A 26,755-nucleotide genomic window follows, 5' to 3' on the forward strand; every position below is an offset into this window, starting at 1 on the left:
TGCCACCCAGGAATCAGAAAACACGTGCAGTATCCGCGGAGTTGAACAAGATGGCACCAGATAAGTCAACTCGCGGTCCGAAGTCACCCTCTCTGTTGAGACGTCTCTCGTTCCGATTGCTCCGGAAGGTTGTCGCTCTTGGGTTCAAGACATATCGCTTGCCTTCTCGATTGGGCCTCTTGTCGTAGGGCTTGCTCATCCTCCAACCGAATCACATGCTCGTTGCTGACACGTCGAGCAGAAAGAAGACCATCACTAGCCTCAACGATCCCTCTCATCCATTGGTCGCCGTCCTTGCTGACATTGTCCAATGCGCGTTAAACCCTGGACCGTCTCCAGAGGAACAGGGAGGGGGTGAGGGACAGGGTTCTATTCAGGACGTCGGTGAACACGAGTGCCCTGAAGAACAAGAAAGGGAAGAAGAACATGTCATCCGCGGTTTCGTCCAGCGCTTGGTTCAACGCAAGTGCCCAAGCTGCTCTGGCGACGTTAAGGGGACCGACCCCAGTGTCATTTTCGGCCATGCACATGACATTGTAGTGCCCATTCGAGGTTAGTTGACTACTTTGGATTTCTCGGGTGACTTTCCGCCAACCTCGTTGACGTGAGTTTGACGCTCCCTCAGCTAACACGCACAGCCGCTGTATCAGTCAACTTACTCGTTCGACTTCATGACGATCAGAAGACGAGGTTCACATGCCCAAAATATCTGTGCGGAACGGTTTTTCGTCCTTGTTGTTTGAGTTGGAAATCCTCTCGCGGCCCTCTCATACCCTACGATTCCTCTTCTTCCTCGTGGACGCGAGTGGAGGAGTGGTGTTGCGACGCCAGTCGGCTTTTTCACATCTTCGCTCTTCTTTGCGGCCCCCACGCCCATCCCCAAAACAAACTTGCGTCTATTTACCAAGACTTACCGATAAATGATCAGCCAACCAACCGTCAGGCCGTGCCCGCTATGGGTTCGACAGACGGGTCAGGTCAAAACGGCATAGGATATAGCAGAGATTCATCATCTGACGAGTCAACCACAGCGTGGCGTTTCCCGAACCTCTTGGAAAAGACCCTAAGTCTAGCGGCTCTTCCTGGTGTTCTCACGGAGCTTGCAAGAGTCTGGCCGAAAAAGGAGCGGAACAGCCGCTTCGACCAGGATCCCCCAAAAATCTTGCTTGCGATGATACGCAGGAGCCCTATAATCATCAGAATGGCAGAGCTGCTCCGGGACGATCGCATCGAGACGGTGGTTGACCATGCCATCCTTTATAATGCGCTCTTCAGATTCGTCAACGTCCTCGCCAATCACCCCCTATCAGCTTCGATCGTTTACGAAACTCGACCAGTCTACCCGTTTGCCAAGACGATTCTCCCTTTGGCTTTCGGCCGGGTTGATAGAGAGCCATCCAAAGCCCCTGAGAGCGGCGGCCCAGATGTTAAGGGTAAAGGCAAGGCTGTGGTCGGACCGAGTCACAAGCGGTCAAACATTGACCATGTGAAGCCCCTCGCCAGCTTCTTTCCGGCGTTGGCGCGTCAAGCGCAGGCGGTAATGAAGCATCGCCAAGTGCATGGCGAGAATGCCAAAGACACGAAGGCTATGTGCCGCCGAATCTGTCACTTTGCCGCGAAGCATAGACTTGCCGCGAAAGCAGCGTTGGGCTCCTCGAGTGAAGCACCGAGGGATCCGAGCAGTGCCCGTCAGGAGAGGAACGAGGAACTTCGCAAGTGGCTGTCAGACAACAAGGTCGCAGAGGTCGAAAGCAGGGATTGGCTCTCGGAGTATCGCTTCAGCGACGCATTGAAGGAGACGCGGGACTTCACCCCAGCCCCGGGACGGATGAAGCGTCTGGTACGAGAGCTGTCGATTCTGAGATCTTGTCTCCCCGAGGGTATTTTTGTCCGCTACGACGGCGATAGGTTGGACGCGATGAAGGTCTTGATCACGGGCCCCGCAGATACTCCCTACGAGAACGGCCTCTTCGAGTTCGACCTGTTCTGCGATGTCGAGTACCCCCGCGAACCGCCTCATGTCCTGTTTAAGACGACGTCTCTTGATCGCAGAATTAACCCCAACTTATATGTCGACGGAAAGGGTAAGATGACGCCGCATCATCACCTATTACTTGACGCTATGTTTGGATCGCAAGCTAACGTACGCAGTCTGTCTTTCTCTGCTCGGAACGTGGGACGGCGAGCCCTGGATCCCGGTGAAGTCCACCCTTCTTCAAGTCCTCGTTTCCATACAGGCCATGGTCTTCTGCCCTCGGCCGTGGTTCAACGAGCCGGGCAGCGACGTCGTTTATGCGAGCCCGGACGTTTTGGCCAAGTATGACACCGGCGTCCGGTCCGATACTGTCTACTTCGGCATGGGGCAGTGGCTGGAGAAGCTGCAGAACGGTCCGTCGGGGAAGAACGTTTGGTCGGAGGTCGTCCGGAAGCACTTCGAGCTGACGTGGAGGGAGATCTTGCCGGTTATTTGTGGCTGGAAGGAGGCTCACAGTTGCATGGACAGCGTGTCCCGGCATAGGTTTAGGGATGGAATCGCGGCTGTCAAGTTGGCCGGTTCGCAATGGGCTGACGAGGGTGATGCCGAGGATGCCAGGCTTACAGGCTAGATGAAGTAGTAGTTCAGAACACCAAGCGAGTTTATAAAATTGTCTAAAAGTATGCAGTATGCTGATCATCCTTCTATACATGCTTGTCATGAGGAGGTTCTATTCTTGGCCATATGATCGAAAGGTCGTTTTAAAGACCGTTGAGCTCGATAACGACCTCATGGAGAGAGGTGACAGTTAGAGATTGCTGGTTTCCACTGCCGAACTGGAACTTCCACATGCCACGGTGGTGACTGATCACTTGGTCTCGCGTGGTGTCGAGGTATTGTAAGTTGATATGGCGACAAGCGATGTCTGTTTACCTTCATGTATGCGCCCGAGAACAATCGTTTCATCGGATGACACAAGCACAGAAGCAATCCAGAAGTTTGAAGGTAAGGCCACCTCAATTTCACGCAACCGAAGCAAACGAGAAGGGTAGAAGCAAACTTACATGAAGCACCGGCCTGTCTTCACCGCGGTCCTACCACCCTCCATTGAAAATCTTGGCTGCAACTGGAGCTTGCTCCGCTCCGAGCTTCAGGATCCGCCGCTCCGGTACTGGAGGCGGCCAGTGCGCTCGTTCTCGTGTACAGCCTCGGAAGAAGTGAGGTTCGTGGACAACCTACGGGTAGTGAGGTAGAAACGCAGTCGGCGGTCAACGTCAGGCTGCAACTCGGCGCCGTTTCCCCCAACTGGCGGGGCTGCCGTTGGTTGATGCCTTGAGACAGACGCCCGGCTAACACGGACGCGTTGGCGCATGGATGTTGAATCAGTCCGGATTCGAGTGATTGGCGCAATTCTAACTTTTGCGTAGCCGCTTGCGCAGATTTGTCTTGTTGATATCGTGTCCCGGTAAATTGCCCAAACAAAAGGCCAGCCTTGGGCGTACATTGATCGTCTTTCCCTAGCACAGCTGATACGTTTCGACCCAGGTCGTCGGAGGAAAATCGAGCTCAGAAGCTGTGTGTGCAGGTCGTACTGGTTTTGAACTGACAAACCGACCCACCTGAGAGTAACGCAGCGTTGCAAGCAGACACGATCAACGGTCCGGTTGGGGTTTGTTGGGAACGCGTCGGCCGCGGAGGCCCGTTCAACAACGGCCGGGGCAGCGACGCGCAACGAGACAACGATGGCCCTGGAATTGGCGCTTAGCGGCTGTCGGGGTAGGTATTGGCGTCCTGACTTGACTTCGCGGCCGGCCGTGCAGGGTTGCGGCCGTCAGTGTCGGCTCGAGAAGTGACAAACCTGAGTCGAGCCGCTGGTTGTTTTGGAAACTTCCACCCAGCTCAGAACCAGCCGTTGGGAAGTCTGGAGGTCCCAGGAGTCTGTTCCCACCTACATACCTAGGCATTGCGGGACACCACGTGGAAAAGGTGGACACAGGACTCAGACCGCGTGTGAGTGGGCGGTAGTAGCCGTTTATCCCATTGAACATTGAGTATCCGTAGAGCATGTCCGAGCCGGACAGGCCATGACTCGGGGCCGGCAATCTTGAGCTGTTCCGAGAATAGGGCACCGCGACCTTGACACGAGGCATTCGGAAGAAGTCAAATGAAAGCCAAGGCGTGGCCAGGCCCGGAAACGAGGGGCTATTGGGGATGACATGCTTAATGAAACTCGAGAGCTGGGAAGTTTCGACGGACCAGGGCGGCCAGGTGAGTGGTGGTTGCCCAAAGCTTCGTGAAGCACGTAGAAATGAGATTAGTTCCGCCTGCTGAGCTTGATCATCACCGTACGGCGGTGGAAGTCAAGGGCACGAATCATGAAATAGTCGAGTGCCAACTTGGGCGACTCGTTCAAAAGGTAATCCAAGATGGTGCCGCATTCAAGGTCCCAGTGATGTGAAGTCTATTCCCACGGCAGGCAAGACAGCAACTTGACGGCGTCGCAATTGGCCATACGGGCGATAGGGAGGTGCCGTCTGTTAAAACCCCATGCGGTCCACGAGGCCAGGTGGTGCCCGGCGGCTGGGAATGGGGTGTGTTTGCCACGTGCCCGGCATGCAGTAGAGAAGCCAGAGGGGGACACGCGTGAGAAGTACGATGAGGGGGAAGATACGAAGATGAGGGGAACCAGCCACTGGCGTCGTCCGTCAGACCAAAGTGGTATTGAAAGTGGTCTGAGGAGGGCGGCATGGCGGTGTTGATGGTGTGAGAGGGCGGAAGACACAAAGAGGCACACGATCTGAGACTGGCCCCTGTGTGCGTGTGGTTGTAAAAGTGTGTGCCATTCCCGGCGAAGTGAAGCAGTCGAGATGCGTCGATGGAGACGAGAATTGCCGACTGGTGGCTGGTCTCATCAAATGCCGATCGACAGTCGCAGGGTCTTGGATGAGCAGTCGTCATTCTGTAGCCGTTTTCGAAGCGGCAAAGTTGGACGCAGTTTGGAGATTGCTCAGCGGCGCCAGACGATGCCAAGTTGTCTTTCACTGAAGAACAAACACGCTGGGTTGAGGCTGGCGGTCCGGCCGGTGTCCTCATGGCCTGCTGCGGCCCGCTCGCCGCCTGTCCCAGCAGCACATCCTGTTGTCCTTCACCGTAATTGTGGTGGTATCAATTTTACCACCTTGTTGAAGGGCAGGATTGCAAATGAATCTGTCACAGGTCACTGCAGAAATTATTTTGGGCATCGGGCATCCAGTTGGGCCAAGACGATCGACAATGGTCTAAAACGCATTGCGGACGAGGTCTAGCGTGTAAGCGGAGATGACCAACCGGCGGTTTGATGGTGACCGAGACCTGTCTGACAGTCATCGACTCGGCTTCGTTCGGACACTGCGGATGTTGCGATCTGCTTCATGGCGCAAGATCTGGCAGCGATCCGGCGGTTTGCGGAAGGAATGCCGGAGATGAAGGCTGACTGCGTCGCAGCGTACATATGTGGCCGAAGTAGGGCAGCATATCCGCGGGCATACGGATACGATGGATGGATGGTAGTTGGCAGTTGGTGGTGGCATGAGCACACACAAGAAAGAGCAGTGAAAAGCGGCCCAAACTCAATTGATGCAGGCGACACGTGGGAGTCGCGATGTGTTCCTGGGTAAGTGTCTGTGGTTCTGACGAGTGGGTGTGAGCATGTCTTGTCTTGTGGTGAAGAATGATTTGACTGGAGAGGGTCCCGCGCCCCTTCAACGCGTCAATAACTGTTGGATCTGGTGGCATGTAGCAATGTGTTCATGAGACGGAGGCGGATGATGAAGCCGGAAACGGGTGACTAGACCAGCACTCGTAGAGGCGTGAGGGGAGGAAGGCGATGTGCGAGTATTCCTCCGGTTGATTCCTACACTATCTGGATTGGCGGCCCCGTGCCCCCTTTTCGCTGATGTCGGAGTCTGAGCGGGCGGGCCCCTTATGGTTTCCTTATGGTTTCCGTAGTGCATCGTATCTCCGGGCAATAGTTGGTGGCCACGGAGCCATATCTTACATGATGCATACGAGGGGCTAGACTGTGCAGAGTATCCGTACTCGGTAGGCGCGGTTTAGACGTGTGAGTGGTGGAGGATGGGTGGTGGTGGCCGGCTGGATGAACCGAGCAAAGTTGATTGATTGATGGATGAATGAGCAAGCGAGCGAGCGAGTGGAAGGCGGCGGCGGCGGAGGCGGTTGGGTATTTGGAAGGTCGATAATTGATTACTGTTTCTGTCGTCGTCTTTGATTATTTTTGCGGGTGTCCATTCAGCTTTGGACTGCAAGTCGACGCATCCGGCGGAGGAGGAGGCGGCGAGTATGGCGGTTGGGGGTCCAGATGCAGGCGCAGAGGCAGGCGCAGATACAACGCTCACAGCGGCAGACGCAGGCTGACGATAGCGACGGCGACGGCGACGGCGATGATTGGGATCGGGACTTTTCAAGGGCCCAGGGCTAAGGCGTGTAAGTCCAACGGGATGCGTGGTGGTCGGGTCTTAGCATCGCGGGATATGCGACATGGGACTGGGAAGAAGAAAACAACAAAGAGTGGAAGAAACGGGATATGGCAGGGTACTCTGTAGGTCGGAAATGGATAGTACTGCGTAACGGGTATCTGGGAAACATTGGCACCCGCAGACCTGGGAATGAAACGCGGCAGACGGAGACGATGATGTCGTCTGGTTTGTACCGAGAAGAAGAAATTCAGCCGTAAGCCGTCAGAGGCTCAGTTCTCTCGTCTCTTTCTGAGGGGTTTCTGACTTGACGAGGGAAGATCCGTCTTGGATTGTCGGGTCGGGCTGGAGACTCCTGCCACAGATTAATTGATTTGTACGGATACGTACCCCGGCACTGCGCACGCGTACCATTGGAAATGTCCGAACGGGAGGAAGGAGGAGAGTTGCTATTCCCATTTCTCGATAGCAAATGGCAATAGTGAAAGTTTGCTTGCTGATGGGTAGACGTGGTGTCGGAGAAAAGAAAAGGCTGGGAAATGGGAATTAGTCAACCTGTCAGATTCATCGATACTGATACATTGCGCCTACCTCTTGCTCATGCTTCGTATAGAATGACAATCGTGTATGATGCGTATTCATGGCGATATCAAAAGCGCAGTGAGATGAAAAAAACGGCTAAACAGAAAGCATGGATCGGCCTGTACTGGAGTAGGTACGTATCTCGTCCCCCTGTCTTTAGATCCCTGTTCTGCACATGGCTGCTGCTTGCGCCGTGGCAGAAGACCGGCTCCACCATCACTGGCAAGGCCGTTCGGCTGGACCCACGCGCAAGGTATGTTGTCCACTCAGGTGCGACTTCTCCTGATCTGTTTGAGATTGAGGCGCCCTTTCCCAGGCAGGTACCACAGCAGTCACTCCCTTTCCTCCTTCCTGCTCTTGCTACCGACACAGCAGGACTCAGGGCAAGAGGGACGGAGGGTAAGTGCTCTCCTGCCCCTAACTCCTGCCCCTATGGATGAAGAAGGCAGGCACTTGCATCTCACTATCTCACTGGCTCCTGCTGATTGAACGTGGCTGCCTTTCTCTGCCATTTCCCGCCCTCTGTTCCTGCCTGAAGATTCAGCCTACGACCACTGCGGTAAAGGCAGGTCCAGCTAACCTGGATGGCCAAGGTACGCGCCTGCCTCTTGCCTCTGTCACTCATTCACTGTCCCTATCGGTGCCTCCTGCCTGCCTGCCTAATTATTTCCGTGCCTTCCTCTTCCTCCCTTTCCAGTCCCGGGTTCCCTCGTCTCGCTTCCGCCCGAACCTGACTGATCCTGATCCTGATTCCTGAACCTGCATTTCGTCTCCCTTCTCCGTGTTTTCCATTGTCTCCTCATTCTCTCTCACTCCGTCTTCTCATTTCATCAAAATCCATCCCTCTTTTCCACCATCCTCCCGTCGCCTCGCCCAAATCTCCCCTCTTGCTCACCCACAGCGACCCCTTCTGCACGATACGACCCAGGACCCAGTCCCCAGTTCGGACCCATCGATCGTCTCCAAGACTCAAGTCTCCCCCGAACTCCAATCTCGCCAAATCTCTCTCACCTTGACCTCGACATCCTCTCCATTCCACTTTGTACCGACAACAATCCACTTCCAACTCCCCAGCCAACCACTCTCGCAGCCGCCTGCATTCTTCACGGTCTCCAGTGAACTCACTCTCGCCTCTCGCCCCGAAGCGACCTCCTCCTCCTCCCCTACCGATACCGATACCTGTCAATTGCTGCCGCTACCGCTGCCGCTGCCGCTGCCGCCTACGCCCACGCCGTGCGCCGCTCGAAAAAATTAGAACCACAGACTCACAGCCCGCTCGCTCCTCGCCCGTCGTCCCAATTCCTTCTCCTCCCTGTACCAAGTACGGATACCCGTCCTGCTTGGTCCGACATTCGTGAAGCAAGCCCCGGGTTGTGGAAACTCGAACCATTCTCGTCAACGCTGCACACTGCACACTGGACGGGACGGCCACATCGACGAACCTTTTTTTCCCAAGCAGGGATCCCGCAAAAGTCAAAAAATTACCATGCCTACCTCCCTCGACTCTTCTCGTCCCATTATGGCACCCTCAGTACGTTGTCAAGTCTCCTGATATTGCCTTTCTAGCTTTGCTCTTCCCTATTCTCCTTCCCCAGACCTAGTGTGCTGTCTCCGTCTTTACCCTCTCCTCACCGACCGACCTCCTCACCACCCAAGCAAGCAAGCAAGCCTTACCGTCTGTTCTTCCCTCCCTGCTGCGCCTCCATCCTGATCCCTTTTACCTTTGGGCTCTTTGACGCCGCACCTCCCGACTGCTCTCTTTACCTCCCACAACCCGGACCTCGTCTGCCGTCTTAATCCCAACTCTTCCCCCTTCGACTCCCACCTGCACTCCCTCTTCGTCTCCGTCCTCTCCAACTCCGACCAAAATGACTGCTGTTCTGACACAATCTTCCGTCCCTCAGGTGCGAGCCTCTGTGCGATACAGTACCTACAGCATGGCGCCCTCATTCGCAAACACCGTCCAGACGAACGACTCGGCTCACGCCGAGATCGCCGACATCGCGACCGGCCTCGACCGCATGGAGAACAAGGCCTTGAGCTCCCAAAGAGTCACCCTGAGCGAGGAGAAGACTGCCAACATGAGCAAGCTGGCCCTCGGTGCCAAGCTGGAGCGTGCGCTGGACAGGAGAATGAGCAGCCAGGATGCCGTCATGCGTCCGCGCGGCAAGACTCTGACTGAGAAGACGACGGCTGCGTAAGCCACATCAAAGTCATTAGTCAACCCACACAAAAGAACGGCCGTCGGAGGCCGTTCGCATCGAATAGCACGAAACTTCTGTCCACGACCGGAAACCATCATAACCGGCGACCGACACGACGAACAGGATGTGAAGGGGACGAAAGAATGGCCCAGGCCATGAGATGGCTGGCTTGATGCTCCGACCCGCGGACAGCACAGCCATACAAAGCGGCACCGAGCCGAAAACGAGTTGATGGACCTGTAAATGGCAGCAAGGGAGGATAATGGGAAATGAGCGGCTGTGGACACGAGCACCCTCATGCATGTTTTTTCAGTTGGTCTGTTGGGATATCCAGAGGATGTCGGAGCGAAACCGCAATGACGACATCCCACGCATAGTGTTTAAATGGTTTACTCACGCTTCGGCCCCGTTACATACCTCTTCGATTCTTCTCTTAAGCATGACTCCCGAGACGACCACTCGAATCACGTCACGGCTTTTCACGGATTGGGGAAGGGGTTTCATAGTCTTTGGTATTGGTACATGTGGTATACTAGAAATGCTGAACGGCCCAATTCCACCCAGACCTGTTGCTCGTGATTGCGACGTGCTACGACGTCCCCGCAAAGATAATCGACCTGGGGCAGGTTCCTAAGCGCAGCTGACCTCGATCCACCGCTGACCTATGATGCGATCCGTCGATCCTCCGATACCGTCCTGTCCTGCCCTTGGCTCGGCCTCGTCTCCGCCAAGTGCCTGTCGCGAATATGTTGCGCTGCGCGGCTCAGAAGCGGCCCGCCTTGATGATGATCCCAAACGCCTCCGGTCCTGTGCGCACTCAAGCACTCTCCTTCTTCTCAATCTTGGCCTCAATCTCCTTCAGCTGCGCGACGAGCTCGCCCTCCTCGCCCTCGTACTCGAGAGCCTTGCCAACCCAGTCCCTCGCCTCCTCGAGGCGGCCCATCTCCATCAGACACCTCCCGCGGCGCCACCAGGCCTTCGCGTTGCCGACCTTGCGCGCCTCGACGCTGGCCTCGGCGTCGACGGACCCCTCGGCCCACTGCTGCAGGGCCATGTGGGCCTGGGCGCGGTTGGCGTACAGGCTGGCGACCTCCTCGCGGACGAGCTGGGAGGGCTCCCAGAGGGGCCTGGTGAGGGCCATCTGCAGGCCGAGGGTGTAGAACTTGACGGCCTCGGCGTACTTCTTCTTGTGGAACTCGGCGTTGCCGCTGTCGCGCAGCTTGGAGACGTTGGCGGAGCGCTTGGGGTTGACGGGCATCGGGGGCGGGGGCACGCCGTGCTGCGTCGTCGTGTCCGAGGTGACGAGGGAGCGGTGGAGGGCGTTGAGCTGGGCCAGCTCGGCGTTGAGGGCGCGCGACTTGGACGTTGTCGTGATCGCCTTGGACTGGGGCTCTATTTGGAGGGGGAGGAGGTCGAAGTGTGTGAGGTCCGTCATCTTGGGCGGTTTGTGTGTGGTTGTTTTCGGGGAAATTAAGTAGGAGGTTTCGTTTGGAGCAGGTTGTGTCGTCGTCGTCGTCTTCGGGTATCTTTGGTCGTGGGGTTGGGTGAAGGCGACGGGAGTCGTTAGATCGTGGGTTGTCGTTGTGGTGGTGTTTGAAGCCAGCTGGTCGTCCTGGGATCGGACCTTTTGGGAATAGGTGGACTGAGGACACTTCTCTGGATTTAGGCTTATCGACGCGCCGTCACGTGCTGATAGCACTGGACCTCCAGTGTCTTTGCATGTGCTGACGGGAGGTCCACATCTACCCAGTGAACACAGAGGTTGTCTTCTCAGATCTAGCATTCCAACAATGAGACTTGTGAATTCCGATCATGTTTTAGATTTGAGTGTTCTGCATTTGTGATGTAGTAATACTTGGATACTTCATTCGTCTTTGGCTCTGCTGCAATCTCGCCCCAACCAAGGCAAGTCCAGAGTGTTGGTGACACTGCACTTACACCAAGTGAGAGCATTCACTGACCTCAATCGCATTTGCAGGAATCCTCTCAATAACCATTCATCTATGCAAGTTACCTAACTAATGCTACGCTTTTAAAACCGGTGGCAGTTGATGCACCAGAAAACCGCAATGCCAACCCATACCCAGCCACGTTGAGCGCCGTCGCAAATACATCCCGTCAAACCCAGAGTAAACATGATCCGGACCCCTCCTTACAGCTTAACATCTCACTGCTCCTTGTAGTAAGACTTGTTCAGCCCCTTTTCAACTGCGGCAATCTGCAACGCCAAAGGTACAGAGAACTGCCGGCAGTACATGAAGCTGCCGGTCATGTACCAGAACCCAGGTACACCGGTCGATCGCCACCACTGCGAATCATCGTCAGTAACACATCCACGCTAATCGAGTAGATCTCAAAACTTACCCCAGATCTCTCCTGTTCCTCATCCAACTGCCCAAACTTGCGCAACCTCTTCGAAACATCCGAGCCCATCAACTTCTCAATCGTCGATGTCTCCTTCTGGAACCCCGTCGCAAGCACCACAACATCCGCCTCAAGCTTCGTCCCGTCAGCGAGCACCAGGCCGTCCTCCACAAACTCCCTCACGCCCTCCTCGCATCTCTGGATCTTGATCCTGCCGTCGATGATCATCTCGTTCGCCCCTTGGTCGATGTAGTACTGTCCGCCCTTGATCAACTGATAATCAGCCAGCCCGTACCCGTCGTCACCCTCCTTCAGCGCCAGGCCGGCCTTCTTCAGCCCATCGTGTACAAACTTGTCGTGCTGGGCCATCATCTTCGTTAGCCCGATGCTCATCGCCCTGATAACGGCCAACGGTATCGCGTTGCCCACGATGTCCGCCTCCTCCGTGCTCAGCCCGTCGATCCGCCACAACGCCAGCATGAAGTTCTCCCAGGATTCACGCGAGATGGAGTAGATCGCGCGCCGCTGCATCATGGTCACGTCCTTGGCGCCATGCGCGACGAAGTCGGCCGAGATGTCGTGGCCGCTCGTCGCTGACCCGATGACGACCACCTTCTTGTTCCGCACATCCGGGACGTCGGCGGCGGATCTGTGGTGCTTGGAGTGGTAGACCTGGCCCTTGAAGGTCTCCTGCCCCTTGAACTCAGGGATGATGGGCTCGTCGCCGAAGAGGCCGGTAGCGAGCACCACGTGCTTCGCACGCAGCGTTTGCGGTCCCTCTGGCGTCGTGACTTGAACGGTGTACTTCTTCGCCGCCTCGTCGTAGGTCACCTTTGTGACTTCGGTGTCGTACTGGATGTCGAGACCCATGAGCTGGCCGTAGTGCTCCATGAACTCGGCGACCTCGTCTCCCGTGAGGAACCGGGGCCATGTCTCGGGGATCTTCATGTAGGCCCAGTGGTCTGTATAGGTCGGCGTGTGGAGCGTGACGCTCTGGTATCTCTTCCTCCACGAGTCACCCAGCCGAGAGCTTCTTTCGAGGAGACGCGTCTTGATGCCCATGTGCTGGAGGCGCGCGCCCAGCATCAACCCGGCCTGAGCTGAAGATTGTGTCAGTTCCGTTGTTTGACAGTACCTCGAATCCCAAGACTTACCTGCGCCAATGACCAAAACCTGCGGATCTTCCGCCTCAGCGTGCCCGTTCACGCCGTTCGTGGCGGGCGCCAGTGCCGGCGGAACACAAGCAGCCCTCTCCTTCTCCAACTCGTCCATGTAATCAAGCCTTTCGAGCTGCGTGAAAACAGTCCAAGCCTTCCACTCCCCGACGCCGACGTTCATCAGCTTCAGCAGCCCCTTACCCTCGCCGTGCGGCGTCTTGAACGTGAACCCAGACTGGATCCAGACCTGCCCGCCAAAATCGACCAGCAAAGGCTGCAACCCGCCCGCCATCCGGGGCAGGAGCGCCGAGAGCCCGTGATCCGCCGTCGCCAGGTAGTTGCCGATCGCCTCCTGTCCATGCTTGGTGGTGAAGTCCCACGAGAGGCCGACGATGTCCCTCCACCAGCAGTTGTCGATGAACAAATCTCCCAACCCCGCAAACGTCTTCTCGGCGAACCGCTTCTCGAGTTTCGAGAGCCACTCGGCCGTCAACTTCCCCGCGTCGACATCTTCTTTCTTGACGCCCTCTTGGAGTTTGAGGTCCGGTAGTTCGGGGAGCTTCGTGCCGTCCATGATATTTTTCTGGTCAAGTCGTCCCTCGGCGATGTCTCAGAGAATTCGTGCAAGGGGGGTGAGGAGGCGGGGAGGGGTTGCGGGAGGAAGCGCTGAAGAACTGCCGGCGGGCGGCGCATCGGAGAAATCGGGGGCGGCCATGTCGTACATAAGAGAGCGCGATAGCGTCAGATAGCTTAAAGCGGCTTCGTACCCGCCACCGTTCCGCCGTACAGCTGCGGCGGCCCCGCGGGCCATTTCCAATTTTTATTGGGCCGTGGCATGTTCGCGGGTTCTCAATCCCGAGTTCGGATGGTCTCCGGCGTGCGGTTGCGTTTGCTAAGGTTTTTGGTGGAGGGGGAGGAGGGGAGCTGGGAGGTGGGATGGGTGAGATAATCTTATCTGATCATCTTCCCCCCGCTTGTGATCGTCGAGTCGCGGCCAATTGAGATGCTGCGGCGTGGCGGTTGTGGTGGGATTGGATGCGGCTTTAAGCGGTCGAATTATGTAAGAGATGGGTGAGGGATTCGTGGGTGTCGGTCTTGGCTCAGTCGATTTGGAAGGTAGGACGAGAGAGGTTTCGGTCCGTATGTGAAGGGTGGTGCGCGGTTTTTATGGTTGGATTTCACCTCCATGATGGGGTTGCCGGCTTGGTGTGTTTTGCGACCAAGTGTTCTGAGTTGTGCGAGTCGTTTTGGACGGGCTTCAAGCAGTCATATTTCATCGCTCAGCTCCTGCGCATACTTCATGGGCCGCAAGACAAAACACCTCAGGCAATTGTATGTGGGTTAAGAAGAGTGTTTTTACATCTAATGTTTAGTAGATGACGCGTTTCTACTGAATTCACGGCATGTCTGGGTGTTATCCGCGTTTGTCAGGCCCCGCGCGGTCACTCACTTGCTCGGAGTTATTCAAGCTTCCATTCTATCTGAATAATATTGCGCTCTGAATTCACAGTTAAGAGTCAAGTGAAGTCAGCAGATGATGTAAGCCTCATAGTTGGATGCTCTAGTTGTCTGTCGTGTGCTTCTTATGTCTGTCCCAGAAGTTTGTCGCAGCTGTGCCCAACACCAGATCTCCTCACTTGACTTTAGTACCACAAACCCGACTAGATGCTATCCAGATCAGTTGTTGATGAATGTGTCTGTTTCTTCTGGACTTTCACTCAAGGTAGCAAGCTTATTGCTTTCGTATTCGGATACCCGTTTCCATTCCCCATCATAACATCATACTCCGGTCATATATACGTGCAGGATTGTAGCCCTCGCGTGATGAAGCACGACTTTACGAGCAGGTTTTAGGTACTGGGCTGGCCGCATCAATTTCGTGGTAATATTTCCTGCTTGAAACTTGAAAGATGTGCAAGAGGGTGGCGGCTTCCTCGACTAGAACCCTATCGCTCTCGTCATTGGCGACGGGAAGACAGCGTTATCTTTTCTCAGTCAGCCCTCAGTTACCAGATAACTGCCGTGGATCGAGATCACCAATCCTCTGTATGTTTGTTAGCTCGCAGTAACTGACTTCTCGAGTGGTAGGCGTGACACTGAGACTTGTGACTTTCGACCGCCGAGAGGGGCGGACTCAGAAGAATCCGATGAGATTCTTAAAGACAGAGAAAAGGATGAGGGAGATCGCATGTCCGAGATTATTTTGCCTGGAGATCATATCGGATCGTCTTGCTATCAAGGTTCATCAACGTCGACTCCCTCTGTGTCATGGATATTAGCTCGGTACCGTTTCGCCAGATGTCACATGCAAGATATTGAAGGTTGAAACCAAATCCTTTACCAGGTCTATCAAAATGCTACAAAGATACTCAAAGGCCTGGACATTAGATATGTTCAAAGAAACCTCTCATGGGGAGGATGGGACGCAGACGGATGGCAGAGCTCTTCGTTGAGGTTTCGTAGGACATCATTACGGCCACACGTAACATCTCTTGACGGTTTCCCTAGGCCTCGGCATCTGTGTAGTCTGCTTCGTCCCTGAGCGATCAGCTTCAGACGGAGTGTCACTGATAGCTTGACGCAAACCACGGCCGTCGACGACTGCGGCCTGGGCGATAGCAACAAATACTAGTTTGTGGGATAAGAGGGACTATTCTGGCTTCGGTTGATGTTCTATGTCACAACGTAGGTCGGCTGAAAATACAGGGAGGCTATCGCAGATACGAAAGGCTGCGAAGCCCGCTCGAGCGAGTCTGTTGTCGATATTCACCCAACACGAATCTGTGATAGTCCTCAGACCTGATGCCACATGCAGATTATAGGGCGCGCAAGTCCAGCGAATGGAGGCGTTTCACGGTCTGTTCATCGACAAGCGGACGACGACGATGCTCCTGGGCTTCGAAGCACTCTCATCGGTCGCGAGGGGGACGAGAAGACACTGGAGACAAGTTCTTCAACATTCTCAACACTAGGTCCACTCGAAAGGCAGGAAATGCTACCGAGGCCATAGGTGACCATGCCCTGAGAGAGGGGTTGGATATTGCTTCGTCGTAGCTGGAACGCATCACCGGCACGGTGGTGGCAGCAAGGTCCCAATAGCTGTACGAAGAGCCTTGGTTGTCTATATACGGGTTGATAGGAGACAAGCAATCTCGAAAGGTGCTTAGTTGAGAAGCCTAATCGATAATGCCTCAGAAGAGATCAGTGTGCGACGTCAGGGCTGCAGAGAAGAAGAACACAACAGGCAAGTACAAACGTCGTTGGCAAAGTCTTGGGATATGAAGCCCAGCCGTGGCGAGGCAGAGCCCACGAAGGCATGCCAAGGTGCCCCTTATCCGCCCAGCGTTCACCGCATCCGCCAAGCGCCTTGTCGAAATGCCTCAACAGTATGTCGATCGAATGCGTGGATGGAGTAGAGGCGGCGTCGAGGGCAAAAGCAAAGTCGCCCAGGTGCCAAGACGTGAAGCCGAAATGAGTGTTCAACACCAAGGTCGCCAAGACATCACACATTCACCGTCACAAGACGTCGTGGGCCAGCGCAGCGTTGAACAAAGAGAAATTTTCTATTCGTCGCACACAAAAAAAGACACCTAGAAAACAATACGATCCTCTTTTCGTGAGGTCCGAGTTCATGAAGCAGAATAGCTGCTGCCAGCGAGGTCCCAACGCCATTTGATGATGACAAACACAAAAGAGCCTCTCATGCCGTTAAAATAGAGTATAATCCTGTCGAGCCGTGACTGTATTAAACGAGGTACGGCTGATGTACCTGCTTGGATATCCTACACGCTCGCATAAAATGTGTCGCCCATCTCCCCGGGCGCCCCGTTTTCATCCTCCTCTTCTCATCAGGTGGTTGGCGTCGTTTACAAAGCGACCATGGCGGCACCGACAGCGGCGGCGGCGACCATGTAGGTGCCGACGGCGAAGCTGCCGAAGCTGAAGAGGGGCTGGAACTGAGCACCAGCAGCGGCGTTACCAGAAGCGCTGGAGCTGGGGGCGGAGGTGGAGTCGGGAGCGGAGGTGGCGGTGGCAGCGACGGAGTTGGCGGCCTCGGCGGAAGCAAGGGCAGTCTTGCAGGTGTCGTCGGTGGAGGGAGTGGCGACCTGGGCACGGCCGTCGAAGTCGCAGGCGGTGCTGGCCTTCTTCTGGTTCTTGTAGTAAGAGTCGAGGACGAAAGCGAGCTTCTGCTCGGCGTTGCACATGCCGTAGGCACCGTAGACACCGGTGGAGGTGTTGGCGCTGATGCCGGAGCAGGCGGAGGCGTCCTGGCCGCAGATGTAGCCGAAGATCTCACCAATGTCCTTGGCCTTGAGGTCGGACTTGGGAGTGCAGGACAGGGACTTGGTCATGCACTCGCAGAGGGACTTGTTGGGGGTAGGGGGAAGGGCCTTGCCGTTGACCTCCCAGTTGGAGCCGACGGCGGGGCACTCAGCGGCGGTGTTGGTGGGGTTGTACGAGTCCATCTGGACGGTCTCGGGCTTGGCAGCGAGGACGTTCTTGGCGAGGGCGTCGTAGTTCTTCATGGTGGTGGCCTTGCCGTCCTTGATCTTGACGAGACCGTAGTCGTTGGCCTCCTGGTGGTACATGTAGACAATACCTCCGGAGAAGACGTCGGTCATCTCCTTCTGGTACAGGGCGGTGGTCTCCTGGAAGATACGGCCCTCGGCACCGTCGGGGATGTTGCAGCCGTACTCGGCGAAGAAGACGGGGACGGAGTAGTTCTTGAAGAACTGGACCTGGGTCTCGTAGCCGGAGCCCTTCATGTCGTTCTTACCGCACCAGGAGTAGATGTTGTAGCCCCAGAAGTCGATGGCGGAGGCCTGGTCGCCGCAGTTGAAGTAGTGGGCCGAGTTGTCGCGGATGTCGGCGTCGTCGTTGGCGGCGTAGCCAACACCCATCCAGCGGTAGCCCTTGTCCTTGATGTGCTTCTTGGAGTCGCGAACGGCGGCCTTGACGAAGGCGGAGGCCTCGGTGTTGGTCCTGTTGTTGGAGACCTCGTTACCGGCGAAGAAACCGATGGTGTTGTCGTACTTGGCGAGCTCGTCGATGACGTCGGTGTAGCGGGTGAAGAGGTCGACGTTCCACTGAGCGTCGTCACGGTTGATGGAGGTCTTGGGCTCGCCCAAGTCGGAGACGACGTAGATGCCAGCATCGGAAAGGAGCTTCATGCAGGCGGAGTGGTCCTTGGTAGGGTCAATGGCGTAGGTACGGATGGTGTTGGTACCGGCCTTGGCCAAGATAGGGACATCGCGCTTGCAGGCGGTCTCGTCGGCGAGGGGGTCGTTGTACTCTCCGGTCTTGGACTCACCACCGGCGGCGGCGGTGTCCTGCTGGTAGGCAACACCCTTCATGTAGAACTGGGTGCCGTTCTCATAGAAGAACTTGGAACCCTGGTAGGGGGGTTAGCGACTATCGAGGTACGTTTGGAAGCCAGACGGCATACCTTCATGACGATGGGGTCGAGGGCGGCGGCGTTGCCGGCGAGCAGCAGGGCCGCCGAGACAGCAGCGGCGACTTTACCCATTGTGAGATTTGTGATGGTTTTTTTTGGAGGAGGTAAAAGTGTTGGAAGGTTGGAGTCGGGATCGAGAAATAGGCGTCGCGGGATGTGGATGACGTCTGTTGAATTGACTGGAATTCGGTGATTCGGTTTCTCGAGCGACGAAGAAGGTGAAAATTGGTGAAATAACGAGTTCTGGTAATGAGTGTGTGAAGTCGATTGGGATTTGTTTTAGATTAAAAGAATAGACATCAAACCAAGAGGCGGATTCGGCAAGACTGATCTGATACGGAATATTCTCTTCTTCTCTCCTTGGTTCCCCTAAAAAAGAAAAAAGCGATTGTTGAGGGAGTGACGGTTTAGAGGAAACACACGGAAGAAAAGGAGAAGCAGCAGAGGGCCGACAAGAATAGCGACAGGAGGGAGCGACGGTAGAAAAGCAGAAACAGGCCCTGGAAGGAAAGTGGATCCAATGTCACTTCGTACCTCGAGTAGGTATTTCGTAGAGAAACGGTTCTCAATTCCAACTTCCACTTCACCGTGGTCTCTCCTTCTGCCCACCAAGGATCGACTGGTGAAGCAGACGAGGCAGGCTAGACCTTCCGGGGCCTGGAATTAACAGCGGGTAGAGAGGTGCATGTGCAGGGGTTGCGGCAGGGAAGGAGCCAGGGATACGGTGGAATGTGGGGTCCAAGGTACATGGGTGGGACAGGGGTGGGTCGAGTGGCCAAGGGGCGCCTTCTCTTCTTTTCAAGCTTGATGATGCCTCAGTTGTTCCTTCCTTCCGTTCCTTCAGTTCGTAGACCGTTTTGACTTTCCATTTCGTCTCTTCTTCATCGTCCCTTCTCATTCCCGACTCCTCGTGCTTTCCCATACTTTGCATTTGCATCCATCACTCTCACATAAAGATGCACTCAATTGAGGAGGCGCAGTCATCTTCACTTTCCAAAAGAATGAAAGCTGAGGCGAATGACACGGTACCTGAAGCCACTGCGCGACACCATCGAATCACGAGCGGACAGGGCCTCGTACCAAGGTTACCAATCTGGCAATCCCAGGAACGGAACCGCCTGGGCCAGGTTCATCTCGTTTCACGCCTGTGAGAGACCTGCCACAGTGTGGAAATGCCTCCTACCTACAACTAACGGTCATGAGCTGATATCTCGTCGCCACCATAACCAGCACCAAACATTGTTAGCGGCTCATCTTCGCTCTTATTCCTCCCCTAAACATCCTCCGCATCCATCCCCCCTTCAGACACTGTCGCCGCCTCCACCATGACCGTTAGTGAAATGGCGAGAAATAGGGGCAATCTCCACAAACGTGAGCTTCGGCCTGGAGTAGCGGCTGACCTTCCCAGACCGGGACGTACGGACCCCGGTGCCCCTTTCTCCAGGCTCCTCCCGCCGGTCAGTTCGCCGTCAATCATCGGGCAATCAATGTCTTCATCATTGATGGGCATTGGCACTGGCACTGCCGCCCGTGATAGTTTGCAGTTGCCGCTGCATCGTGACGCCCATCACCAATAGCCTTCCCTCCGCCAAGCGCCGATTCACATTGCCAGATCAAAAACGACATGGCCGCCAAGAGATCAAATACCTCAAGCATTGGCATTTCTTGTCGTCCACCCTCTGCGCCTCAAAAACCCTCACCTTCCCGCTATCAAACCCTCTACCGCCCTCTCACCAGAGTCAAACTCATTTTAGCCCCCTCAATGCCCAGCCCTCACCAAGTCTCTTCTTCAGGCCGTCCAAGATCTTGGACTCGGAGACACGCTGCAGCCAATCCATTCTCCTCATTCAACTCGACCAGAGAAAAAACAAAACATCAATCAAGAGCCAATTTCATTTTCCGCTCCTTGCAATCATTATTACAATCAACATACGGCGATCGGGTATTGCTCCACTTCCCTAACTCCCCCTCGGCCGCCGTGGCCGCAAGGCCGCTCATTGCTCATCAGAAAGAACCACAAACAATGGCAATGCGCAAATCACCAACAGACGTCAACAACCAAGCAAGACTGAGTCCAGATCTCTCCTGGGCCTCACAGCCACCCCTCGCCATCCACCGAGAACCACTCGTTAGTGCCACCGTCCACGGACATTGATCTCCAATCATCCAAGATCCAAGGACCGGACCAACAAGCACGTCCAACTGCCTGCCTGCCATCCATCCATCAACCTCGAACTAACCGGACCGATCCATCGTCCTGCTATCTGGGTCTCGAATGTATGACGACGCTCGCCAGCGGTTGGTGCCATTGCCCAATCCTTTGCGCTAAAGTCCCTCTTCGTATTTTGACTTTTTAACGCTCTCAGAGTGCATAGCCGCATACCACTGACCAGATCATCCGTCTCGTGTGAGAGGATTCAGTCAGAATGACGATCGGTGCAGCAGCACATCGAAATTCCACAGCGGTCGCAGAGAATACGAGGCACACTCGAAAAACACCGCCCGCCGTGTTCCCTGACTCGAATCACCGTGTCTCTCTCAATCGGAATCGCACGGCTCAGCACGCAGTAAAATACGGTGCAAAATAAACACAACAAAAATAGGACGGCGGCGGGAGTCAATTAACTCTCTTTTCTGCGGTCTACCCTAAGTTAATTACGCGCTCTAGCCCAAACCGGCCGAGCGGCGGGGCCAACATTGGCCCAGTCGACCCGATTCGACAAGTCGTCCGCCTTCATTGGCACCAGCTGGAATTTGATGTTCATGCTGCCAGCTCACTCACTCACTGCTCACTACTCACTCTCAATCTCATTTCACTCGCTTCACTCTCACTCACTGTCACGGTGACCTTCACTGTCATGCCATCGTAATGTGTCAGCGGGCCGAAGACATGAGCACAATCAATAAATGTGGCCGATGAGTGGGACCGGCCGACACTCGTTCATCTGCCGCGGCGGCATCGTCAGCCAAAGATATTTCTTCATTCGATATGGAAAACCGGCTGTGTACAGACTATCTTATTCTTGCTTGTTTCTCAATCTCAATCTTGTCTACCTCCCATCACTCATGTGTTCATCCCACGCCGATTCCACCTTCGCGCGTATCCGTACCGTTTGTTTCTGAATCCCCGGGATCTACCGTCCAGCCCCCGTCCACGTTGTTACTGTCGGCAAACCCGCGTTTCGCCCTCCATGACCCGTCGTTTCAATCAATCCAAATCCTCGCGTTTTTTTCAGCTGGCTCGCTGCCCGTGTGTTCTCTCCTCCGTATCCCACACGGCTGAACATCCCATCAATGATCCCGCGGCTTCCTCTCCCTCCAGCGGACGGGAATCCCGGTCGCCGCCCTTCGCCTCACATCAGTTCCGACAGGCACCCCCTTGCCCCCCAATTGCACGATGCGCCCCTCAAGTCCGTGTCAAGTTGATGGGGTATCCGTATCTGTGAGTTTTTCCCAGCTGAGAGGTTGAGAGGCTGATCGCGGTGTTTCTTTTCTTTCCCACATTTCCGACGTCATCGGTGGGCAGCGGCGTCGCAGTGTCCAAGTCGATGCCAATCTTGCGCTTTCCAAAAGTTCCCATCTTTTTAATGGGTGTGGTTCTTCAATTGTGGTTCCCCCTCTGGCGTGGGTTCCTCCAACTTTGCCGTCATGGTGATCGTCCAAAAGGCTTCGAAAAATGCTTGATTTCGTTTGTTGCTCACTTCCTTGCGATCCTTCAGCCCTTTTTGTTGTTTGGCTGCGCGCGCGCGCGTATCTGCGTTCTTTCTTCCCCTCGGCGAATTCTTTTATTAGCATCGTCGAGCGGTCTCGAATCCACCCCCCGTCCGTCCATCACCATCTGCCGGTGATCTTGAAGTAGGCCTTCCCCACGCCGTAACAGACGCCATCCCAGACCTCGTACGTCTCGCGCCAGACGGTTCGGAGTGGGTTGCGGCCTGAGCGGCCGTGTCGGTGTGTTTGAGTGACGGTTGTCATTATTTCGTAGGATGCTTATTTTGATGTTTCGTGTGCTTGATTGATGATCGATGCGATGATTTGTTGGTCACGGTTTTTTGGAAGTAATCTTCTCTGGACTACTCTTTCTTTCTTGACAACCCTCTAGAAGCATCACACAGTCTGCTCTGATTTATATATGTCTGGGCATTGCGAGCCTCTTTGGAAACGATGAGAACAAGTCAACTGCCTTCCTGCCTGCTTGGCACCAGTCATCGCCGCCCGGCCGCAGCACGGCAGTCACGAGCACGCCGCGCCCGCAGCCCGCACCCGTCGTCCGCCTGCGCCGCACCGGCTGGCCCCCCCTCCACACCCGCCTGACAGCCGTTCCACAGCGTCTCTAGCACACCACCAAAACACCCGACCGGTGCACATTCGCCTAAAACTGTGGAAGTAGATCAAGTGCCTATTCGCTCCGCGTCATCCAACGCTTAAATCGACATGCTTACTTTCCCCCGCGGTCCAACGAGACACCCGCGCCTCCCCGTGAGTGTGTGTATGTATGCGTGTGTTTTGGGGTGTGGTACGGCGCGACTGGAACATGCTCGATCAGGCAGGATGGGCAGGTTCCTGGTAAGGCTCACTCTGCACCATCTCCTCTCACTCGTCGGCTCGAGCTGGAGGGAAGCGGGCGGTGAGTTTAGGTCGAGTGAGAATAAGCCTTGTTGGGGTGGGATTGGCGGCCCGGCGACCTATCGCGTCGCGCTTGCGTTCTCGGGACCGTGAGATGTCCGGTCGGCGATCTTCACTGCGCATCTTCTTCCACTTCGTCGTGAGCCACAAGGCTCGGGAGGAGGAGATCACTTCAGATGTAGAAAAACCGTTGAGGATGATCTGTGTGACCGCGCGGGTGAAGCAGTTGGGTCGCCTTGTCTGCCTTCTGCATCATTTGAGAGGTGCGTCGGGCTGGAAGCTGCACGAAGGGTCTTCAGCAGGGCTGTCTTACCTGTCGTCACGGGATACACGCTTGCTCAAATGTTGCAGAAGCACGTTGCTCGCCACCAACTTCTTTCCGTATCATGCAGGTTTGTTGATTCAAGGCTAGCAGAACGAATGGTACAGAGAGAGCTATCCGGGCTGATTTATTCCTCGTCGCCACCCTGAGCCACGTGGAGTGAAATGCTTCATCGTTTCCGTAGCCCTTCCCAAGCCCTTCCCAAGCCATCACGAAATGTCGCGATATCTCGTCATGCATGCAGCCCTTCAACGATCCGTAATCTCTCCCATGATTCTCGTAACTTCCATCAGGTGTCCTTCTGGGTATTCTTCCTGCTGTACATTGGCATCTTGTTTCTCATGGTATCGTAGCAATATCGACGTAAATGATCTTCGTCGTGTCATCGGGTCTCGTAAGAGCAAATTTGGCCTCTCTGGATTCTGTTCCGCAAATGTCAGTCGCGCTGCTGGGGTGGCAAACACGGGAAGAGTTGGACTCACCAGAGACGTGTCTTAGCAAACGTAGCTTCCTTCGTGGGAAGGGATGTTGGTGAATGAGTGAAAGCTGTTGTTCTGGGCCGTTCACTCTATGCGAGCACGCTTGGTACCTGCTTCCCATGTCAGTACTTGTTGGGGCGGAATGTCAAACACAAACGCGAACTCACCACGAAGCCCATCGTTGTTAATTTGAATAGTGATTCTGCTGTCTCCGGCAGTGATGGAGATATCGATTGGCTTGCTGTCGCTACCCTGCTGGCTCATGGCGGTGTGGTCCTGGGTGTAAGAGGGTGCCACGTCGCAGACGGTCATGATCTTCGAAAGAGCGATCTTCTTCTTCGACGGCCCACGAGGCTTGCGAAGCGGCTTGGCGGGGGTAGGAGGAGGGGTAAGAGCCTCGATGCTCTGCTTCGCTTCCTGCCGCGCGAGGAACACTCTGTGGCAGTCCTCGAACTCGTCCGTCGCAATGTAGTCGCAGTTAGGTGACCCGACCTTGTGCTGCGCGAAGGGGTCATCTTTCTCCTCCCACTTCCAGGCCTGAAGCTTGCAGCTGTGGCAGGTGACGCTGTCGGGGGTTTTCGTGCTGCCAGTGAAGTAGAAACCAGCGCCGGCCATGTCCTCGCCCCGAAGAGTCGTGATGGGCCACGCGCCAGCCTCGGCCTCATCTTCGGGCTCGCTGCCTGTTGCATTTGGGTAAAAAGAAAGTAGACGGGCGGAATAAGTCTCCATTTTTTACAGAGAAGAGGGAAGAAATGAGTGTGTGTGCTGTTGCAAAAGAAAAAAAGTTGTGAGTAGCTGAAGAGCTGAAAGCGATGGTGGAGGTAAGGACTGAGGATATCGCGAGATGGTTGGGAGCGAAGTAGCGGAAGGAGAAGAGAGTTTGAAAAGGTTTTTGTGGGTGGGAAGAGATAAAGGTCGTCTATCTTGAGGGCTAAAAAGACCCAAGGATCAAAAGGAAGGAGCAAATTGGTCGAACAAACTCTTCTTCGAGGGCGGTTCCTTCCCTGTTGAAAGCTGCCCGTTGACGAGAGATGGGATGGAAGTTCAAAGAAAGGAGAAGTGTCTTGTAGACCGGTCCCGTCTGTTGAGGGATGGTTTTGACAGACTGGCACTCATAATAATCTTAGAGTACAATCTAGAATCTAAAAAAGGAAGGAGCCTACCCGCGTACTTGAAATAATTTGCTCCTTGGTGGTGAGAGTGTGAGGACGTGAAGATGTGCTCACACAGACAACTTACCAAAGTCCAACCTCCACCGCTTCGTGAGATGGAAATGTCAATAGAGTGACTCTATAAAGCAGGCAAAAATCTCTCAAGCCTCCCAAATGCCATTATATTCAACGCATCGCTAGGTTGCTCGCCGCGTATTCCCTGGCAAGTCATCGACACATCACCAACATTGGACCCCGATTCCGGCCGAGTTCATACAGCCCCCAAAATCTCCCCAACGGCCTCGTATGTGTCCTTCTTATCCTTAACCCAGTATCCAATCGACGCCAACCCCGTCACAATGACCATATCCATGTCAATGCTCTGCGGCGGAACATACACCTCAAAGGTCGGAGGCGTCTTGGACGAGCTGAACCTTCCGTCGGGATGCTTCTTCCACCTCGCCAGCAACCTCCCACTCCCATCCTTGAAGAAGATCGTGCTGTGCGAACCGGACATCCTCGATAATGTCCAGCTGTACGGCACGCCCATGTAGTCGAAATCGTGGCCCATGCCTGCCGAGTTCCCCTTCATCTTGAACTCCATGCCGCGGAACACGACGTCGATCTTGGACGACAACGAGTGTAGCTTGGCCGTGCCGAGGGCTTGGTCTGACATCTGCTGCTGCCGCGGGTCGGCGTGCAGAACGGCGATGGCCTTTTCGTCGTTGTTGTGGAGGATGTAGAAGGGTGTTGCGTGCCCTGTGACGAGATCGATGCGGTCGACCGTTGTTTGGGCGCCGTTGAAGCGCTTGTTTATGCGGAGTACTTCGCAAGGAGGGTTGATCGGTTTGGGGTCCTCCAAGTAAGACATGATGCTGATGTTAGAAGGGTCTGGCTGTCGCTCGGCAAGATTCAATACGAGTGTTGAATGGCGGTACTTGGGCTAGGAGAATGGTTGTGAGTACGTCTGTAAAGTATGTAAAACCACTTATCTGTCAGTTTGATGCATGAAGTAGGGGGGAAAGGACATTTTATTTGAATATGGAAAGCCACCGATGTCAGCGTCTTCAATACGCGGCACGATGGATGCGACCGCCTTCACGGGACCGCCGTTGCCGCTCGCGCGACACATCCAGCGATGCTTGAATATGCTGAGCTTCCTAGTAGAGTCGATTGACGATCTGTAAGGCTGCTTTGCTGTGTCGAGCTGCATGGCGGGATCCTGAACCCTGAATATCGCAAAAAGATGTCTCAGCTCGACGAGCACTCTGGTTGGCGAACATGAACTTGGCGCTCCTAAGTCTCGTGCCACCACGCGATTCAACTGGCTAGAGTAGCTCTGAGGAAGTCGAAGTCGGTGCTGATTGGTCTATTGTGCGAGAGAGCTGATTAAGGCCGACACTGGTGCTGATGCTTGCTTGCTCTTTCCGGGGATGCCATTGCCAGCATTCTCACATCGCTGACAAGGCGGGGTTTCTTCAAGACTTCCTACTTCCCAAAAGGGCAAAACGCAGTTTACCCAACTCAATTCCAGCTGTCCAGCGTCACGAGCCGACAATGATTGGGTAACCATGTCACGTACAATCGATCATTTCTAGTAGGGTATCTCAATCGCACAGGGAACGTCACATACACTTGACAGTGGATGATATCCGCAATATGGGCTGCTGGAGCCCTCGCCGGCTTGAAGTACGCCGACCGGACAATCGACTTCCAATCAACTCGGACTGTCTTACGTTAGAATATCCAATTGAAGGGAGTCTTCTGGGTAAATTGATGGGGAGTGGGGGCTCGTTGATGCCAGAAATCGGCGCTGGCGACATCAACACCGTTAAAGGCAGTTTTTCCCACGATTTTTGGCATCATCACGGCTCGCTTCGGCTCGACCATCCAATCTCGGCTCGACCTTCCACCTACAGGCCGTCTCGAGATTCCATCCCGATAACTAACACGCGAGAACCACATCGC

At 55.0% G+C, this 26,755-nt stretch overlaps 7 protein-coding genes across 7 annotated transcripts; 2 read left to right on the forward strand and 5 right to left on the reverse strand.

Annotated features, from left to right (window-relative positions):
• Positions 1-215: 215 nt before the first annotated feature.
• Positions 216-2,606, forward strand: CkaCkLH20_12665 (ubiquitin-conjugating enzyme; the record flags this gene model as incomplete). The annotated part of the gene is made up of 3 exons (XM_038895378.1): positions 216-552; positions 1,032-2,084; positions 2,152-2,606. 3 exons carry the CDS (start codon positions 216-218, stop codon positions 2,604-2,606), a joined length of 1,845 nt encoding a protein of 614 aa, XP_038739327.1.
• Positions 2,607-8,897: 6,291 nt separating this feature from the next.
• Positions 8,898-9,230, forward strand: CkaCkLH20_12666 (uncharacterized protein; the record flags this gene model as incomplete). The annotated part of the gene is made up of 1 exon (XM_038895379.1): positions 8,898-9,230. One exon carries the CDS (start codon positions 8,898-8,900, stop codon positions 9,228-9,230), a length of 333 nt encoding a protein of 110 aa, XP_038739328.1.
• Positions 9,231-10,050: 820 nt separating this feature from the next.
• Positions 10,051-10,668, reverse strand: CkaCkLH20_12667 (tetratricopeptide repeat domain containing protein; the record flags this gene model as incomplete). The annotated part of the gene is made up of 1 exon (XM_038895380.1): positions 10,051-10,668. One exon carries the CDS (start codon positions 10,666-10,668, stop codon positions 10,051-10,053), a length of 618 nt encoding a protein of 205 aa, XP_038739329.1.
• A 732-nt stretch (positions 10,669-11,400) lies between these two features.
• On the reverse strand, positions 11,401-13,328 carry CkaCkLH20_12668 (flavin-binding monooxygenase; the record flags this gene model as incomplete). The annotated part of the gene is made up of 3 exons (XM_038895381.1): positions 11,401-11,541; positions 11,598-12,697; positions 12,752-13,328. 3 exons carry the CDS (start codon positions 13,326-13,328, stop codon positions 11,401-11,403), a joined length of 1,818 nt encoding a protein of 605 aa, XP_038739330.1.
• A 3,292-nt stretch (positions 13,329-16,620) lies between these two features.
• On the reverse strand, positions 16,621-18,281 carry CkaCkLH20_12669 (glycolipid anchored surface protein; the record flags this gene model as incomplete). The annotated part of the gene is made up of 2 exons (XM_038895382.1): positions 16,621-18,147; positions 18,201-18,281. 2 exons carry the CDS (start codon positions 18,279-18,281, stop codon positions 16,621-16,623), a joined length of 1,608 nt encoding a protein of 535 aa, XP_038739331.1.
• A 5,439-nt stretch (positions 18,282-23,720) lies between these two features.
• CkaCkLH20_12670 (baculoviral iap repeat-containing protein 3) lies at positions 23,721-24,365 on the reverse strand (the record flags this gene model as incomplete). Its single annotated transcript, XM_038895383.1, has 1 exon — positions 23,721-24,365. The coding sequence occupies one exon, from the start codon at positions 24,363-24,365 to the stop codon at positions 23,721-23,723; it is 645 nt and encodes a 214-aa protein (XP_038739332.1).
• Positions 24,366-25,058: 693 nt separating this feature from the next.
• On the reverse strand, positions 25,059-25,658 carry CkaCkLH20_12671 (uncharacterized protein; the record flags this gene model as incomplete). Its single annotated transcript, XM_038895384.1, has 1 exon — positions 25,059-25,658. The coding sequence occupies one exon, from the start codon at positions 25,656-25,658 to the stop codon at positions 25,059-25,061; it is 600 nt and encodes a 199-aa protein (XP_038739333.1).
• Positions 25,659-26,755: the final 1,097 nt, after the last annotated feature.

This window comes from Colletotrichum karsti (genome assembly GCF_011947395.1).
Source record: "Colletotrichum karsti strain CkLH20 chromosome Unknown Scaffold63, whole genome shotgun sequence".
Taxonomy (NCBI): domain Eukaryota; kingdom Fungi; phylum Ascomycota; class Sordariomycetes; order Glomerellales; family Glomerellaceae; genus Colletotrichum; species Colletotrichum karsti.